Here is a 20993-nt window from a genome sequence, read left to right as displayed (position 1 = left end):
TCTCTGTAAAGTATGCATTATTAGGTTAAGATTTTTACAGTCAGAAGAAACCCTTTCACCACTGATTTGACTTCTGTATAACACAAGCTGACAGCCTGCCTAGATTTCATTCCTGCTCTGGCTAGATAACACTACCAAACCATGGCTTATCTATGACCCTTGGAAACTAAAATACTACCTCCAAGCCATTGATAAAGATATTAAACCTTTCAGAACTGAAAATAAACTCTGAAATACCACAAAACCGAAACTATTTTATTGTTCCTCACAGAAATATGGTTTAAATAGTGTTTTATGTAGTAACACAGGTCTGGATTGTTTTTTCATTGGTCCTGTTTCTTAAATAGAACAGTATGAATTCAAATGTGTTACTGAAGGTAAAAATAAGAGCCAACCAAAAACCCCTAAATTCATTTTAATGCTAAATTAAATCTGGTTTTAATAACATCCTAATCAGGAATAGTTATTTTACTCTTATTGCTTGATTAGTCAATCTTGCTAATTTTACTAAAGCTCTATGTCAGGTTACATAACCAGGACCACAACCAGGACCATTTTATTTTAAATAAAAGCCTTAGCTGTAATTCCATCTTCCTGAACTTCTCAATTTTTCCCAGATACAATTAAACCAGACAATACTTCCTCCCCACTCAGCTCAGCTTGCTTTCCAGCAAGCAAGTTCCAGAGTGTTTGTACCACAGGGTTTTTTGTTTGTTTTATATAATAACTGGCATTATTTGGACATCCTGATTTAAGGACTTTGACAAATTGTTAAGGATTTTTAACATATTAATTGCCTGTTAACACAATGCAAAATAAGACTTCTCACTGAGAGATAAAACTGTCATTTAAAAACCATCTACCACATTTATATTGACAATGAACACTTCTACAAGTACCACCATTAAGGTGAAGTTTCAGGAACAACAGAAAAACTCATTCTTGCTCTTCATAATTAGTATGGATAAAGTTACTTTTCTTTAGTGTATTTTGCTTTTCAATTCTCTGTTAACTCAGTTTTTGATAGTTTCTTTGCGTTTTGCTTTTAACCAACAGGTTTGCCTCAATGCCGTTTATTTTGTGAGTTTAATAACAGTTCCAAGTAGCAAACATTCATATTTTAATGTTGAGATGTTTTCCCTTGATTCAAATTGATTATTTCCATCACCCTGAAATCGTCCCACTTACAGAGGTGAGTACACACATTTCAGATAGGTCTCCAATGAGTTGCAGTTGCTGATGCCTTGATATCCATTCGTTTTTCTTTGCAAGCTGTTTCTGTAACCATTGCAAGGCAATTAACATATACCTCTGTAATGTTTGATGAATGCCCAGAATGCAGAAATCACATCACCTCAGGTCTCCCAGCAATGCTTTCATAACAGTACTGAGACAGAGTACTGAGCATGAGTACGTTTTACCTGGATTGCAATCCCACCTGAGAAGTACCATCTTCACACCCTACAAACAAATGACTACTGCATAAGACACAACTTTCAGGAAGACTTTCATGGTCTCTTGTAAATAACTAATAGTACTGTTTTAAAATGTTTTGGATTAAAATGTCCCAACAGCAACTGTTTGCCTCCAATTTGCCAATGACTTGCAAAACAGGCATACTGTTTTTGGCAGTGGTCAACACTACTCCTTTTAGATGCTCAGTCCTGCATTGATTACACAGAGTAATTTACTACTTCAGTCAAGCAAGTCTTTCTACTATGTCAATTTTTCCTATTAAGCAAGTAGTTTCCATTTCTCTCGCTTATTGTTTGAGCAATTGTATACAAATTTGCTTATTTTCTTAATCTGTACCTGTGTGAGTAGCATGGTAATATCACAGCTAAAATACCTCTGCTAAAACTAACTGTAATAAAGCACTTAATAATTATCAGAAATTAAGTGAGTTGCTGCATAGAGGTACCGTTTTGTGTCCTATGCACAACAAAACAACACAGAATAAGAATTTGTGAAGTTTTTCTTGCAATCTTGCTTTAAAGTAAGATTTAATCTTTCTGGAGAATTTGCAGGTTGTGCAAAACAGGGTTATAGTTGCCAAAAAAACATATTTTGAAACTTATTTTAAAGCACTGAGGCCCCCACAGAAAGGGAGAAGGAGCTAATCTAAATGGAAAACATCTGCACGTTTCAAAAAACATGTTCAGCATAATTATTATTTATATATGCTCAAGTTATGAGAGTGATTTCTATTGTGTCTCATTATAGAAAATTCTGGCTTGGGCAAGAGAATATAGCATAAAGATACAGTTATTTTTCCAAAAGATTTAGATTTTAAAATAAAGAATTGGCAGCAGCTTGAACTAATATAACCAGCTTAGCCAGCAAAACATGATCACTTTTTGGTCACTTTGGTTCCCCGAAGTGGTGACACAAACACTGACAGTGGGGAGGGAACAGGAGCTGCCGGGGCAGAGGCAGGGTGTGAGAGGGAAGAGCTTAAGGGTGCTGGTGCCCCAGCATCACTGACTGTGACTGAAGTAGCCAGGGAACTAGAGCCAAGAGCCAACTGAACGAGGAGTAGGAGCAGGCCCATGAGGGCTCTTCAGGAGGCATGACAGCAGAGCCCAGCTTGCTCATAGTCCTCCAGCAGAATTCAGGAGTCTCATTCCCAGTTAAACCTTTAAGATAAATGCTTAAACATCTGAGCACCCAATCCCAGCTGGAAAAAACAATGATCTACTCTTTGAAGTGCAATATAACACAACCCCAAAAGAGCAGTAGTGCTGCCTCCAGAGCAGACCCCAACCCAGCTGTGATTCAGAGCCTTCATTTCTCACATGCTGTTGGCTTCTCCTCACCCCTGCAAAAACCCAGATGAATACAAACAGTACTGAGTCGTAAGCTAATATAATAATTTCTTGTAATTACTACTGCAGTAAGGAAAAACAAACAAACAAAAAAACAACTCTTTACCCAGCCTCCCTTTCATTCAAGTTAAATTTAAGGTCTCTTGCAGCAGTAAATTTAGAATTCTGTTGGGGCTTTTAGACTGTTGAGCAGCGGGTGCACATCTGAGCTTCGTGTATACTTGGGCAGGAATGAAAAGCATGCCAGCAGAATCAGTTCTTTCCTGCACTGCTAACCACAGTGCTGGCTGGGGACTGAAACATACCGAGCTGCTATGATTAAGTAGACTGTACAACTAAATTGAGGCAGTCCACAAAATGGTCCTAAAGTAACTATCCAAGTGAAAAAAACAAAAGCAACAACAAAAAACATCCTCCTGATAAGAAGGTGAGTATGCCAGAGCACCAACAAACCCCAGCTCACACAATTTGTATGCATCTTGTAATGCTTCAGGTTGGCCACCCTTCCGGACACCTTGACTGAACTCACTGTTTGGTCACAAGAAGAGTGACATAAAAGTGGAGCTATTGGTATGTGTATGCTTTTGCTTTTTTTTTTTTTTTTTTTTTTTTCCTATTTGTAGGTATACATTATATGTTTGATATATTTCAAGAAAATAATACCCCATGAAAAAGTGAAAATGATGGTGAAATTCAGGCATTAAAGCAAAATGCAGTATCATAAGTAGCTGATATAATTTACTGCCTAGAAACATTCAATAATAAATAACTGGCCCAGCTGCTCAAACAAAAAATATAGCTAATGAGACTTGTATGTGATTTGGTATAGCTATGTGCTACAGTGTTCAGATGCATTTTACAAATAAATCTGTCCACTTTCAGGAGAAGGTTCTCGGGGGATAGAGAGAGAGAGTAGCAGACTTTTCCCCAGTTCAGTAATGCTTTCATGATGCATTGTCTAAACTATCCCAGTGGGGAAGGGGTGGAGGTGTGTGCATAAAGCTGAAGTTGCACACACCCAGCCCAACAATCTAGAAATCCCAGCTGAATTCACTGGTATGGAGATGCTTTATTTAGCTTTAATACTCATAAATCTCTGATGCATTTATCATGCACAAAGTTTAATGCTTGCATCATTTATACTGTAATTTCTGCTAAAGCATAATGATATAGCTGATGATATTTGACATCATTCAGAGTCAATAATTCAAATGTTCTTTCAGCAAAAAAGAGAAACAACAGGGGCCAAGTAATTAACTAGTAATCCTGGGAGGCCTGGAAATAACAAAGCCAGTTTTCAGCAACTAGCTGCCTTTAAATCTCTCCACTTTGTACAAACGGGAAGCCAAGTAAAAGAGGGTAAAGTCCACTTACTTGAAGCACTGGGACGTCATTTGGGGAAAATTCATTGGATTATAGAGCCTCCTATAGCTGAAGTCAACGTACAGCTGAAGTACATAGATGTGCACTCCTAACATATACCAGGCTATTCTTTCAAGCTGTTCCCCCAAAATGAATTCACATCTGAAATCACTGCAGAAGAATTCCGCAGCAGAAGTAGAGATGGAATGCTGCCTTGCACCATAATTTTAACTCTGTCGTCCCCCTCTTGAGATCTAATTTCCCATGCCACTTTCTAACATTTACAATGTATGCATAACATTTTTACAGACAACATCTTCCTTACCTACTTGAGCCTTACAAAACAATCTACACAGTGCATTAGGATGAGAGTTTTTCCATAAGACTTCTTAGGTTCCGCATAATCAAAAACTGTATCATAACAAGGAAATCCAACTTTTCACAATTCAACTTTTATACAGTTCACTTGAAACTGCTAGTATTATACCTCAGAGAAGGATTTACCTCATTATCTGTTCCCACATCCAACATCACTGGTAGGCACTCATGAGGTTTCACTCCTCCACATGCGGTATAAAGTGCCAGTTTACCAACCGGGATGCCCATGCCATAGCAGCCGAGGTCTCCAAGACCAAGAATACGTTCTCCATCTGTCACCACAATAGCCTGGAGGAAAAAATAAAAGCACTGTAATCATCACTTCTTTCTCATACAGTACTGTGCATACTAAGTATTCTGTTATCATCTTACAATGGTCTTTTAATTTTCACTTTAAAATTGCAACAGGTACAAATAAATCAATAGTACAACAAAGGCCATGAATTGCTTTGTTGTATTTCACTGTGCAATTGTTACACTTTTTTAGACTCTTGCTTCAATGTAAATGGAGAACTTTACTATAAAGCTTTTAGGAATACACAAGAGAGGTATTTAGTATTACATTACAAGGGAACTGGCATTGACTCTTACATTTTTTCTGTCAACAGTATCAAAACACAATAGGAAAGGAAAGGTAGTTATCCACAAAAAGATGAACCCTGGACTCCTGGGTTCTGCTGTAACTGTTTGCAGGAGAAATAGGGCCAGCAGCTTCTCCTGCTGGTCTTTCACAGGGCTATCTACAGAGTTCTTAACCTTTGAAAATGTTTCTTTTTTTCCTTTAAGCAAATAACACACTCTGTGGTATTTATACATACGAGGCAGCATGTGTTTCCATTGATAGAAATACAGGAACTCAGTGAAACACACAAAGTTGTCTGCACTAACAAGGAAGACTTTTCACAATAAAGAACAGAAACATCATAACCTGTGTATTCATAATGAGCACGAGTCTACAGTTAGAGACAACCTAACTGTAACCTTAAACAGCTTTATACAAGATAACATTTTAAAAATACATAAAAAGCCACTGCTGTAGCTGCAGACAAATTGTCAAACTCTTGTGTTAGCATTTTAATCACAACGAAGCAGGTAGTACTACAAAAACGTTCTTGTAGCAAGAGCAATGAAGTACAACTACTACAGCAAAGCCCTTGAGGCCTAGCAGAAGCTGTTAAAAAACTTTACAATGCCTACTGCCAACAATGACATCTATCGTAAATACAATGCATGATTTTTCTTTTCTAATTTGGTGGAGTTTTGGATATTACAAAATTACATATATATGTATGTATATATATATACATATGTGTATATATATATATATATATATATATATAAATTCCATACATGTTCTGGTTTCAAATGGATTTTTTTTTTTTTAAAGAAAGAATTGTGAATATCCCTATGTACAACTTCCAAATCTTGAATAAATGAAGTTGGCTAAAACATAAATCACACTCCGGAAGAAATAAAAGAATGCAGTAAAGGATCTCTTTCTGAGCATGACCCGCAAATTTCAAGCTGCTTTTATAAAGACGGTGGTGCCACCCCTCCAAGATCGGATCAGCCAGGGAGCTGGGAGGGAGAGCGCCACATCCATAACCCTCTTGTCCAAAATTTCAACACTGCCAGTGACTTCTTGATACCAAAAGATGAAAGGGATTGTAATCTCATCAAAATAAAACACTCAGACAGGACTGCCCAGACTCACACTGTGCAAACAAGAAGCTAAATGCATGGAACTGATAATGACAATCCTTATTTACAGCAACGATTATTTCTCAGCCCTGAATGTTATGAGTGCTCGGCTGGTTTACATGAGTCAGCAACCAGACATTCAGCTTCAAGCTCGGTATGGGAAGCATCTGACAACATAGAAATTCCTTTGTCACATTCTGTGACAAACAACTTTAGCTGAAAATTTAGTAGTTTTGCTGGACTAACCCAAACATGGGAACTGATTGTCCAGAGAGGCTGTGGAGTCTCCACTACTGGAGATCTTCAAAACCAAACTGGACATAGCCCTGAGAAACCATCTCCAGGTGTCCCTGTTTGAGCAGGGTGTTTGGACCAGATGATCTCAAAAGGTCCCTACCAACCGCAACCATTTGGTGATTCTGTGAAATGCAGAAATTCAGATTTTTTTTTTTAAATGCATATTGGCCAATTAATCAATAACACAGTAAAGGATACCAATAGGTAAACAAGTAAGAATGGAAAAGCTTCACACTATAGCTGTAACATCATTGTTTCTATTTATTAAAAAAAAAAAGCTGAGAAACAATTGAAATCTAACTGATAATATGCCATCTAATCTGAATAATATATTGCACTAGAAAAAGATCATCAAAATATCTTAACCAAGTCAACTCAGGTGCAAAATGGTGTCAGCTTTGTCAAACAAACTAAACTGAAATTACCTTGATGACATTTTCTGGCCAGGACTTGAGCATTGTAGCGATGTGTCCCCGGTCATGGATAGTAATAAAAAGTCCTCTGCAAAGAAAGTAATACTTTTCATATAAACAAGCAATTAAATATTTCAGTGTAAATAAATTAAATAATAAAATAACTCTATGCAAATACATTTCCAACATACATGGATTCAGTTCAGTAAGTGCTCAGTTTTGTAGGAACGAGTGAATTAAATATCTGCATTTAGTTACATTTTCTCTGACTTCTACTGAGAGAAAACGTAACTGCTCAAAGATTCATAACCTGCAGGAATTATTTCTGCAAATTACTGAGTTTGATTTTAGAGCTCCCCAAGTACTAGCTATGTTCAAATTCATGAATTATCCCAGACCACAAAACACATCCATTTTATAACAGTGATCACTAATGCTTACACAGTCCTAACATTTATAGGTACAAATAAGTCAAAGTTGTAATCTATGAATGAAAACTGAAATGCCATATATTATTATTATATAGAATACCTCAGGAGCATTCAGTGATGTACTTTGAGAACAGTCTGCCTATTTCATTAGATTCTCCTCATTGACATAAACACAAGTGGGAAATAATCTAATGAAAATCTCTTTGTTTGGAAAGTACAAAGTACTCCCTATAGTGCTGAGCATACTGAATTTTTACTTAGAAGACTGTTTCTAAATTGCCCTTTAGTTCCATTAATACCTAAGAGTTTAAAGGAAACTGTCAGGAAAAAAAAAAAAAGATCTAATTTCATTTTCTGTTACAGAAAAAAATCAACATGGTATCTTATCCTACTCTTCACTTATCCTACTCTTCAGCCCTTTAGTCTTCATCTATTTCACTTGACATGCAGATATATAGCCAAGTCCACTTAATTTAATTCCCTTTCTTATCTACATTTCTCATGTGAGATAGCAGAAAAAATTCCCCCACTGAAGTCAATCTCTTCCAAAACCATGGAGAAAGCAACAATGAAGAAGTAAATGCCAAGGATGGCTTCTGTTAAATAAACCTTGCAATAATAAGCATAAGGAGTTGTCTTTTAACATTCTTCTAAAGCATTTCATCCACCTATTTCAAGATGAAAATTATAAAGTAAAAATTAGAGAAAAGTGCTAAAAAGAATTTAAATCTAAGTCTAGTATAGTATCTCCATTCATCTTGGCATATTTGTAATATTGGGTACATGTGGGTCTAAATAAAACTAGTAACTGAGGGAAACACTGGTCAGATAGGACTGTGAGTATTGCAAGTCAAGCAAAAAAAAATCCTGCAGTGTTTAAAAGTACAGTCAAGAAACCAAAAGTCAGAAGTTAAAAAATATATTAATTAATAAATATACCTAATGTCATGTGTTTATATAGTAAATACATACTGGGTTATTTACATAATATTGAAATATATTATTGTGTAATATATATTTATATTTTTATATTTATTTCATATTTAACTGTCTTCACCTCCCTGATATACGATGCAAAAAAAATACAATCAAACTCGTTTATTCTTTGGAACAAAAGACAGTGTAAGATACATTGCAATTAACCTTCCTAATCTTAATGATACTGAAACAGAAGCAACAACCTCACACAGCTAACTAAGCAGGATAAAAATTGTGATGTTCTTCATGAAAAATACATATGCACTGCATAAAGGAGTATGCGCTGTATAAACAGCCATTTGTGGTTAAACATTTCATAGCATCATAGAATATCCCAAGTTGGAAGGGACCCACAAGGATCATAATTTTAACTGTTTAACTTCCATTTTATGCATTTTCCCCTAGAATTGGGAATTGTCTGTCCCTGGCACTCCTGTTTCCTTCCCCTGCCTCAGGCTAAGCCCAAATGCAGCAGGCTGGCCGATCTCTGTCACCATTTCTTAGCAGTAATACCAGGCAGCAGATCAATTGCCCCAGCTCAGAGGAAGCTAGAGTCTGCAGGGGTCCAAGAGTTAATATTTAAAGCACTTTTAAGAAGCTATAGAGTTTACAGTACACAAGCGTTTCTATTTGCAACTCAGGTACCTGAAACAGAGAGTGCTAACTGAAATGCTCTAAAGAAGCAATGCAAAATAAATGCTGATGCTTCTTCCCTGATGTGCTGTATAATAAGAGGTTTTATAAAATGTTGTGTAAACTGGTTATATGAAGCATCAAACAGAGTTTTTCAAAATTGCTAGCCTCAGAAAGAGCCAATGTGGAGACAATGAGCATGATAAAGAAAATGAAGAGCACGGGAGGAAAGCTACCCAAGACATCACCCTTCTGCCTCTCCCCGCCCTCCGCTTTACATGGACCTCATAGCCCAGTGCTAAATGAAGCGAGATTTTGGATGGATTTTCTAAAGCGCCCGAGTCCAGCCCAGTGTGGTTAAGTGACCTCTTTCTTGCAAAGCAGGGAGAAAGGTCTCCACGGAGTAAATTCCACAGTGGAGCAAAATAAATGCCGGACGGCAGCTCCAGGAGGAACTTTGTCAGGATATTTGTAAGGATCTTTGAATAAGTATTCAGAGCCTGCTTCAAAAATCTGTCCAGGCGGGATCACATTCAAACAACAATGAGAAATAGGGGTGAAGTGTAAACAGAGTCGTGTCAAAAGCATTTTGTTCCCCTCCTTCCCCCTTTCTCTCCATTCTTCTCTATGTTAGTAACACGTTTCTGGACACATTGTCCCGACAGAGAGGATGCTGATGATTTTAAAGGCAGAGTTCCTTTATTCTGTAAGAATATGGAAAGTGATAGGAATCTCTTCTTCTGTCTGTATCTGTTGCCCTCATCCTTCATTTCTTCAGTTAAAGCACTTTTCTCCTTTAAGGTTTCCTCTGCAAGAAGCTACGCTGCCAGGTTGCAGCGCTGCCCACCATGAGAGCATTCAGCCACTGAAAGGCAGTGCCACGTATTTTTTCTTTTCCGTGAGACCTTGCTATGGCCAGAAACAGCACCAGCTGCACACAGTTATTATAAGGGGGCGAGGGTGACACGAAGTGTTGAGGCAGCCAGCCAGCAGACACGATAGTTACTTTTTGGCTGTCACAGCACAGCCATGCGAGGAATCGGGAAAAGAGAGTGGCAGCAATTTCTAGCCACAAAACACTGTAGGCTGGAAGCTACACAGTTTAAGTGGGATTAATTTATTGATAAACTCTATGTATTTCAGTGCAGAAATAAGACAGTATTGTCCCTATGTGTATGACATTAATAACCATAAGTTTTGTCCATGGGTTTGACTCGGTACTTCAGGATGGGCTGCTTCTGCAGATGAATAAGTAATGTGGCACAATGTAGATCTACACACAACATGTCTTGGAAAACGCGTTCAAACATGCTACACGTTCAACAAGTTGCACACAGGCACCAAGACCCACCTTTACTTCTTCTGGCCCCAGTTAGACCTCAGTTCGGCACTGGTTCCTGCCACTCCAGCCAAAGGGATCACCTCTACTAATGCCCACTTCGAATACCCAGAAAATACATGAAGCTACAGTCCAGGAAAAGTTATGCAAAGAAGTAACTGTGCCTCCTTGCTTGTCACAACACCAGTAAGCCCACAGCCCAAAAAAGTGATGCCAGGACATTGGGATCCACTCACAAAAGGGTGGATTTTGGGGAGGCTCACTGAGTTCACCATACTGGAGTATATTATGTGGAGGTCATTCAGCATCATCTAATTTGACTTTGTTTTATTTTACTAGAACTCTGAGCTATTAGAACAAAGTAAACAGAATTAAACAGGCTATTATTTGTTATGCTTCAAGGAAATAATGTTCCACTAGCAATGTATTTGTCTATTTTCTATTAAAGCATAGTTCAGGGAAATGTGTCAGAGTAACAAAACAATCCTTTCTTCCCTCTGCTTATAATAACAGGAGGTATTCTAACACGTCTCAGAAAATGCCAAACATTTTTTAATGAAAAAAGTTCAAACTTTTCTCACAACCCTTCATGTTCAAAACTGTTATTTGAATTATGAACTGTATATAGAATTATTATAGAGGTGGCTTCACTTTCCCATGCTGCCTAAATCAACAAGCTTAATCATAATAATAATAATAAAAATAATAAAGTCTCAGGGAGCAGCGTCAGTTTCTTTCTGAGCCTGCACTTTCCCAAACTCCTGCACTTTGCAAGAAAGAGGCAAGCTACTTCCCTGCTTCCTCTGTTAAAATTCCTTTACATAAACGTTGTACTGGAAACTAAGACTACCTAAATCCCCACAAAAGAATAGTTTACACTTTTTTTCACCCTGAGATAATAATATTTCCCATTGTAACTGTTCAGTATGGTCTCCTGTCATAGACAAAATGTTCCCAAACTTTTAATTACATCTTAGTGTTCTAGGGTCCTTTTCGTAGCAATGCTCCTCCCAAGACCTCTGTGGCCTAGTAAGTACTATTTGGGCTGATTAAAGAAATGAAGCTGTTCACAGATTTTTATTTTTTTCAACCTTGCCCTCCGTAGAGGAGTGAACTTCATTACTTTACAATGCATGAGTATTTCTTCCAATAAATAAAGTGGTTGCCACTGAAATTTCAGCTGCTACTGAGCTTCATCCTGAATTCATCAGTATAAAGAAACCCAGGCTTTAGATTGTCTAGACACTGCATATGCAAACCATATTTAAACATAAACATTTGTAGGAAGCAAAACAAAGACTACATCCAAAACGACATAAAAAATGGGAATAGCAGCATTAAGAGAACAGCACATACTCTTAACACCCCTGAAAACGTGGACTTGTATAGTAGTTCAGAAAACAGGTTAAATAGTAACAGTATGTGAAAGACAATGCAGAATAAGATATTAACCTGGGAAAGACATAACAGCTTGTAAATAATACATGTGTTTTAATGTTTGGCATATGGATAAACAATCCTAAATGATGGTTTATAAATCGTTATTTTATGAAGAAGCTGGCTTCAAGTATTCTGGAAGACAGAAGATAACATCTGCCAACTCCAATTAGCTAAACTTAGAAGAAAAACAGAAGCATCATTATAAACTTTATAGAGATTCAAAAACCTTATTTGTGTAGGAGTGTAGGGAGATAACTGTAGAAAAATATATCACTGTAAGTGCTTATGTCAAGGGGTCTGACCGTTCGCTCTTTAGCTACAGGAGCAGATCAGAATTCAGTCTCATTTCAAGACTCCCTTTCGACAACACTGCCTCATGGCACTATTTAATAGTGCTGCTGGCAGCCTGTGTAGCACTCTTTCAAGGGCCCAGACCCATCAAAGCTATTTATCAATCCCTGTTAGTATATGGACTGCTTTAAACAGTTACTTCAGTTAAAAATAACATCTACGTAGCAGAGATTGAAGTTCAAGGCACTTAAAGAACATTACAGTCTGCAATACAAATAAAGCCTGAAAAGCATAAAAGCATAAAAAAACACCCAAAAGACAGTAGCTCTAAGTCTGTCATCTGAAAAAATGACCTCAGGGAACAAGGTTTCAGAAAAGTTTGGAGGAAGAAAAGGCACAAAACTGTAGAGACACAGATGCCGTGGGATTTTTCAATATAGAGATTGAAACAATATTTAAATATAAATAATTATGATGGTAATAATAATAAAGTCAAGTGGGTTAAGTAGCTACTTGGTGGAAAAAATGTCACAACCCAGCTGGACTGAAATTTGTGAATGCATTTTCAAATACAGTCAAGGCTGCCAAGAGAGCTGACTTCAGGTCTCAGCTCACCCCCTTTTCCAGCCCATGTGGGATTAGGGAAGAGGGGAACCACAGGCTGCTCTTCAGGAACTTGCAACGCAGCAAGCCATCCACATGTGGGGAGGAGATCAATGATACAAGCATTGCCCCAACCACCCTTGAGCATCTGAAAAAGGCTTCAAGCACGTCTTGCTTGAAACATACTGCTCTCACTTTTTCAGAATGCCATTGGAGTAAACTCTGGCTCCGTAACTGTGCAAAGTCAGACCTTAGTGCAATGAAAAGCAACATGACGAATTAATTCCTCAACTGCTCTTAATGCAAAAAAAAAAAAAAAAAAAAAAAGATTACTAATACAATCAGAATAAAACATTACAAGCTTTACACGGCAAAAAATTTAAAGCAAGACTTATGTAGTACACCTAGAGCAAGTACACGAAACCATAATGTGCACCTCTGGCTATTTCTGATGAAAATTAAGATTTTGTCACAGTAAAAGCAATAACTTCATAGACTTTGTCACTGCAGGCTTTTTAATAATTCTTTTTTTAATTTTCCAATCATATAAAATAAACATTATTTCTTATCTAGATAAAACTTTTTAAATTAGTGTCTCACCTCCTTTATTTACAAAATCAACAGCACAACACTTCATGATCTAAGTATTCCATTAAATGGAATGTAATGATGTATAAATGGAACGAATGGAATGACAGTATTGATGCTTCCTTTCCATATAACAACAGAGTAGATAAAATTATATCTCCTTAATATTCATTTCTTAAAATACAAATATGCTGATTTAGATCTACTCCAAAAATCTCATGTGTCAAGAAAACAAGTTTAGATGTATTCTTGCTGAACCACAGCAGCATAATGGCAATTAAATGGGATGTGTCTGTTTGAAAAGAAGGCAGACTTTGAGAAATATTGTGTTTTAAGAGCCAGAGCTGTTATGCTCCAGAAGCTACTTAAATTCTTCTGACAGTTGCTCAATAAATAACTTAATTACTTACACCCTAATAGACACAAATAGAACTATTTGAAGATTGTGAATGAGAATGGTTTACCAGAGCCAGACACATTCATTTTTAAGACAAAAAAAATAACCCACTGTTCTGCTTCAATAGCTATCCTATTTATTTTATTTTATGCTGATATTAACTGTGTAAAGAACCCTCAACACAGCATCAGCCATGTATTTACTAGAAATCTTGCAAAGTTAATGATGTTTTCAAAAAAACTTTAAAATGTTATTTAAACTGTGAAGTACTCAAACAAGTAAGATCACTGTCCTTCTGTGTACTTCAACAATTTCTACTGTCCCAGCTCATTGGAACATGGAGAATTTCCAGTCTTTAGACAATAGCATCCTTTAAGCCAGTTTTTATTGACCTTTAAATCACCATCATTTGCTCTCAATAACCATTAAAAAGGACAAAAGTGAAGACTTGTTAAAAAGGTTTCTATTATGACATATCCTACTCAACTTCCACTTTAATTAAGAAGTCACCTTGAAAACGGACACTATCTCCCATTTGTAAAGCTGACCTCAGCAGCTAAAAAGGAACCAAGGGCACTGCTAAGTTCATGTCCCAGTGATACAACAGCTCTCCATGAAAGGCTCTGTAGTGCTAAGAAGCAACAGTCAGAAAGGAAGGCAGGCTAATGTAGAAAGCACATGGGTTAAACTTGTAGAGACTGCCAGTGAGCTGCCAGGCACAGAATAGAGCTGGTTTATCCATGATTGAGCTGCTGGCGTATCACGTTTGGTGACATCTCCAAGACCCACATCCGTAGGGCACAGAGATGTCAGAATTGCAGCTTCACCGAGGTTGGAAGGGACCTCTGGAGATCTTCCAGTCCAAGTCCCCTTCCCAAGCACAGTCAGCTAGAGCAGCTATTTTGCCTTGACTTCCTCTAAGGTAAAAATTTGCTACAGGCCATGCTTTTTCCCCAGTTTTTAGCAACTGTTAGCAGTAGAAAGAAAATATCCGTTCTAGTAGAGTTTGCTGCTCCTAAGACTTCTTGGGTTGTGCTCCACTGCAACATATACAGAAACCCATTCCTGCCTTCAGTGGAAACTGCATCAGAAGATAGCTACAGAGAATAGGTCTCCTGTGTTTTAGCACAAAGATGGACATCAGACACTAGGAAAGTAAAGATTTCAATTGACTACTTGCACATTTTAAATAATGCAACTTGAATTGAAAAGTAAACAATTACTCACCCTCGGTTATTTATGAGACTATTTTCCTATAATTCACAGAAATTACATTCAAATATTTTTCTGCTTAAATTTTATTTTTAATATTTGACTAATATCAGTTATGGACTTCTGATTCAAACTGAATCAGAAAAAAAAAAAAGGATGGACTTGCATTTATTGCCTGTTAGAGCATACAACTTCTTCCTTGGGCTTTCACAGTGAATCTAATTTATTAAAGCATCATCAGAGGAAGAAGCTCAAATCTTGCTAACATCCACACTGTTTTCAACATTCCTCAAAGTTGTTTGTTGCAGTGTTTAGTAGGGTTTACCGACACAGGCCTCAGGTCACCGATACACCAGGTAAGGACAAGCACAGCCCAAAGGGACCCACAGGAGAGGTAACTCCCCAGAGAGAGCAGCAGCAGGAGGCACCAAAGCATTCCTGACCTGATGTTCAACAACCAACTCATGCTGAAATCAATTATTTTCAACAAATTAATTCGCCAAGCCAACCAAGCTGCCTGAAGTGCAGCCCTGCTTGCAGGATCAGGTGCCAGGAACACAGCAGAAAGGTCACAGCAAAGTCATTACATGCCCAGCTCCTCTTCTGCCCCTATCGAGTTTGGGGCCTCCAACACATCCTCATAGAAGACCCTCAGCTTTCCTGGACAGACCACTGCTGAATAGCCTGGAAACCTATGAAATACTGAAAAATGGGGTTTTCAGGAGAGAAGGGAGTTCTGGATGTTAGTTCACTCAGCTCACCACTTCCAGAAAGTGCAAGCACACACACAAGCACATGCGCATCCATTTTGTGTGGTAGGAGGCCATATGCATCCTCACACCTGCTCCCTGCTTACATTTTCATCAGACCTACTTGGACATTGTCCATATCTTGGCCTCAAGAAAATAAGGATTTAACTACAAAAACCATATGAAGACATCCTTGCTTCCAAAAGACAGTCAATATAAAGACAATGCTTTTGCAACTGTTGCTCCACGTTTCACATACCGCACAAACAGAAACCACAAATTCCTCAGTGGCAAGGCCTTTCAGTCAGCAGTCTAGATTTTTACCTCTGACTTTGAGAGACTGTAAAATATTTGGTTTCTGCAGAGGCGAAAGCATAGTTTGAAATCCCGGAACACTGCTCTCCATTCCACTTCTGCATGAAAACAGACTCTGTTCTGCCCTCACGACCACGGAGCCAGGCTTCGACAGCCACTGGGAAACACAAGAAGCCTTCACAGGGGACGAGGAATTTCAGGGCACCGAGTCAGTGCTTTACAGTAACACAGCGTTTCTCTCCTGACCATTGATCCTATCACAGAACTGACTTCTCAGATGAGTCATTTGTTTTCCCACATGAAAATGAATGATTGCTGTTTATAAATTGACACGGAGAATACAGATTATTGTCTGGTGACAATGTGACTAGTTTTGTATGAAAGTTAAATTCCAATTTATTCTCACCATAAGAAGTTAGTCACTAGCATTTTTGTTGGTATTTGGTTCATTTCCTCTCTGTTGTTATTTTATTGAGTGTTTGGGATCACTCAACAACCAGATAACATCATTTTAAATTTTTTCTTATGAAACTTACAAACTGAAGTAGCTTTAACGATGTTTTATTTAGGCTACTGACTGCCTATACATACCAAAAATAACTGTCTAAAAATCACAACTGTGGCTGTCTACACTCCAAAACAAACAAGAGTGTTTGACTTTTATTGAAACACTCATCTTTAAAAAGGGTATAGCAACTGAAGTCTCCTAGGTTTGACTCAGTTAAAATCTGAATAATTTTTAAACACAGATCTTGATCTAAAATGTTTTAGAATTGAATGGAATGTTACAACAACAGGTCAAAATAAAGATAATTTTAGTTTAAATCCAAAGAAGTGCTCTAGTAAGCAGGCCCTTGGCATACAAAAGATTCAGTTGTGCATCCATCAAACAGTTTTGCATCCAGTTTTTATTGTTTTCTTTTAGTCTCTCAATTTTAGGTGATTTGTTGAAATCATTGCACTGATAGCCTAGCTACAATAATTTCTGTCATTTTATGTCCATATTTTCCACTATCAAAAACATAAACTTTAAAAACAGTAAAATGCAAACAACCTGACCAGAACTGGTTCTGGTCTTATTTCCTATTAAATTTACAACATGCATGAATATATGAGCCAGACAAAAATTTTATGACTGTGTCCAACAGCTTTTAACATGGGAAAAAATCATTGAAAGTCTACATGCCTTACACTCAAATATCTTTCAAGGACAGACTTTTGTAAACCCTGAATGCAATGTAAACCATGCATCACATAACCGAGGTTACAACCATCCTCAAGAAGAATTTCATTTCAAGTCCAGCACAGTGTGCACTGTCGTATTTCCACATTCTGTGTGAAGTGTCAAACTGAAAACAGGGATAGGTACATTGCCAGGAGCAAATAGAAATAGGGCAGAATTGAATTTTCTTATGTATTCTATTTACCTGGGAAAAACAAATCCCACATGCCCATATTCTAGTTATCTATGAATAAATTATTAATCAAGTAAAGAGAAAGCAGTGTTCTGTGTTATCATTTTCAGAAGCAAATATCTCCATGTCACGTTGAAGGAACTCGTTCCAGATGGCTGAGGAAAACAGTCAAAGACATATTCTTTCCTGGACTGGCAGCACGAACTTGCCACTTGACATACAGGGCAACAAATCCAATCACTCATATGTGCTTAAGTTAAATCTAAAAAACAACTCCAAGAGAAAAAAGCTAAATAAATAATGCCCTCTCACATAAGAATTCTGACAGAAAATGGTGAACTTCTGTAAGTGGAAACATGGTGTTATGGCTCTGCAAGCTACATTGCAGCTTCATCTTGCCAACAGTAAGCCAGTCTCCTAGATTTAACACTCTTGTCACCAGAAAGCCCAGCATAATGGTTAACCATCTTATTCTCCTACATAAAGTTATGAGATCTCTGAAACTCCTTTTCTTTTTTTTTTTTTTCCTTGAGACACTAAACAGAAATTAAAGTCAAACATAGCTGTTTTGGGAATAAAAAGGCAAAAATAAGAAATGGATTTTGACCATCATTATGTCAAAAATACTTATTTCAGATCAATTTCAGCCAGCACTTGCTTTTCTTACAAGAGCTACTTGATTTGTTTGGTTTATGTGCATTCTTACATTTTTGTTTATTTGCTCCTAACAGTCTCTCATACCCCTACAACTTCTCTCTAAATATATATATATATATATTTTTTTTAATTATTTTCCTGCATATGATTTAATCTCTTAATACTCATTAGCAAAAGAATATGAAGCAGAACTCACTTGCAATGGCATCACCTAACTGTGATACCAGTGGGTGGGATGCCAGAAGCTTCACCCAGCTTCTTCCACTAAACTGCAGATCGCAGTACATTAATGCCATTTCTGCTATACATTTTGTTAAGTTATTATTACCTGGACTTTTAATGTTTATTTTAAGCTTACGTATAATGCACACCGGGGGCACTTTTTAACCGAACAGCACACATAAGAAAACAGTTGTATAAAGCTGTAGAACTTTGCCAAAAAGAATGGAAACGCCATGCAAGAAATTACAAGATTTAATTCTACCTCAAAACTTTCATCTCTTGCCTCTTCCAGAAGCTCCTTAACAGCACAGGCATATGGCTGTCTCAAAAAGTGTGTGCAAAAATCCTCAGAACTGATAACCATAAATATAGAGAAACACAAGATACATTCAAACACACAGTAATTCCATTGTTGAGCTCATGAAGGCTCATAATCTTCATGACTTCTCTTCACTTTAAAGAGTCCATTTAAAGACCTGACTATTTAGAAAGCTTCTGGACAGAGACAGAAAACTATGATTTTAGAATATCTAAGCTATGGCAAAGTTAGAGAGATTTTGTTGGGGTTTTTAACTTCCTCTTTTTCACTTCATCAAATACAGAACTTCTTTTTTAAACCTACTGTATCTTGTATTAGAAATGCAACAATGGGACGATGCTGGACTGCTGAGTAATGAGAGCATTTTGAACAGAGAAGCTGCTGAGTAGGTAAGCAGGGGATTTGGGTGGTGCTGAAGGACGTGCAGCAAATGTACAGAAAACTAGAGCTGGAGAAAATCCAGAGTAAGCATATCCTGAAGGAAAACATCCTCTGGACAAGGGCTGGGATATATTCAGAATGAGCTAATAAAAGCATTGTAATGTTTCTGAGTCACTAGTGTTGTCTCATCTGAAATACTACTGGCACCTCATTCTGCAACAAGACAGCAATGGGAATTACTGGGAACTTGGATAAAGCTCTCTGCATTGAGGCAGAGAGTGGGATTCCTCTACCTCTGCAAAGCTCTCAATATAAAATAACATTAAATGCTTATCAACCACCTCTAATAATTCTTTGCTACATGCTCGTGTTGCTTACACATATTTACACTACTGGTGATGATACCTATTTGTAAACACATGCAGCAAATGCCATTTCTCTTTTATCCCACTGATTGCTAGAAGTATGCCCTTTCTCTTCTACAACATAGTCCTAGAAAAGAAGAAAGAAGCACATGCCTTTTTCTCAGTACTTCTCAAGCAATGAATTGCAAGTTTAGACACAACACATATGGACAGGTTAGAAAATGCACTTGAGATCTCCAAAAACAGCCACAGAAAATTAGTACATTGTTGTCCTTTAAGTGATTTTCCAAACATAAATGCACCCTGATAAGCAGTTCCTTGCAATGTGTTCAAAAAGGTTTCAGAGTACCCACTTCTATAAAAACAGAGGGTCTGCCATCCAAAATTCAAACAACTCTGTAGCTCCCCAGCAACAGCAAGTTCAACAAAAATGTTAAATAGTCATTAGCACAGGCGTCTACTACAGTAACACTTAGCAAAAAAGAGCAGACCCAGAATCATGCATCTGTCTTCCTTGTGAACTAAACAAATCAACAGCACTAGAACTGAATCCGTATTTTTGAATAGATTAAGACCGCTTAAATGTCAAAGTCTATACTTAGGTTAACTTTTTTTTATAACTAAAACGACAACTATAAAAACAAAAATATAAAAATAACTATGAAAATATTTATAACCATATGATCTAATGACCAATTATTACTAAACTTCCAACTACTTTTGTACTTCTTCCTGAAGCAATCTATAAAAAGGGTCCCTAAGAAGGGAAAGAAAAGGAAGCTTGGGAGGTGGCAATTCTGAAAAAAAAATAATTAAAAAAAATTAAAATGACACAGTCCCAAAGAACAATGTCAAAAACCTACATGAGATGTCCAACTGACGTGTTTGGTAATGTTTGATAGTCTGTCTTTGAAAAGGTGTTGAACTAAGGAACGTTATGTCTCTCTTATTGAAGCAAGTGGCTCTTGAAAGGTTTGCTTTAGGGCCAAGTGATGTTGACAGTTAGGGGGCTGTATAAATCTGGCAGGTTGACAGAGGCTGTTTCACAAGGAGAAAAAATGTGGTAGATAAATATTTTTGAACAGAGTAGGACAGAGCCAGTAAGTAGACCTCTCCCTTACAGTATTACCTGATTCTTTAGTGTTGCTCACAAGACTTTGGCCAAGTCGAGGTGTGAAAATTAAATAAAATTACTGCCCTTAAAGTACATTTTATTAAGGAACATACTACTCTGGGAAATCTGGAAGCTTGTAACCAGAAGGCTGGCACAGAGTCAAAATCTCTCTAAAAATTCAGGAAAAAAGGAAGACATTGAAGAGTAACATGGTAATATATCGGTGCAAGTCCTAATTATTAGTTGGAAACTATAACTTGCCAAAAGAGTATCACTATTTAAAAAAGGTACTGATATGTCTATGGCTCATTTGTTGAAAACAAAATAGCCTGCCTTTTCATAGGGTATTGGCACTAGAGAGAAAAGACTAGTCAGAGCAAAGACATTTAACTTGCAATCATGTACTTTCTGTCCACTCTCCTGCACGCAGACTTACAAAATGAGTGCTTTAACAACCCAGATGAGAAGGGTCTAACAACCACTGCGTTAATAACTGTCAGTAAGAAAATCAGTAAGAAAATTCTTTGTTTCAGAGGAATCTTCTAATAGGACATATACGAAGGAAAAT

At 37.3% G+C, this 20993-nt stretch overlaps 1 protein-coding gene across 1 annotated transcript in view; it reads right to left on the bottom strand.

The window, feature by feature from the left end:
- The window catches only part of ME1 (malic enzyme 1), a 173240-nt gene that overhangs the window by 90398 nt on the left and 61849 nt on the right, over nucleotides 1–20993 (bottom strand). Inside the window, exons 4-5 of the mRNA XM_068678068.1 lie at nucleotides 6989–7064; nucleotides 4692–4853 (exon numbers count right to left, since the gene is read on the bottom strand). Of these exons, the coding sequence (XP_068534169.1) occupies nucleotides 4692–4853; nucleotides 6989–7064 (238 nt within the window). The remainder of the gene's footprint in view (nucleotides 1–4691; nucleotides 4854–6988; nucleotides 7065–20993) is intronic.

This window comes from Anas acuta, chromosome 3 (genome assembly GCF_963932015.1).
Source record: "Anas acuta chromosome 3, bAnaAcu1.1, whole genome shotgun sequence".
NCBI lineage: Eukaryota > Metazoa > Chordata > Aves > Anseriformes > Anatidae > Anas > Anas acuta.
This window is presented reverse-complemented; position numbering and strand designations above follow the sequence as displayed.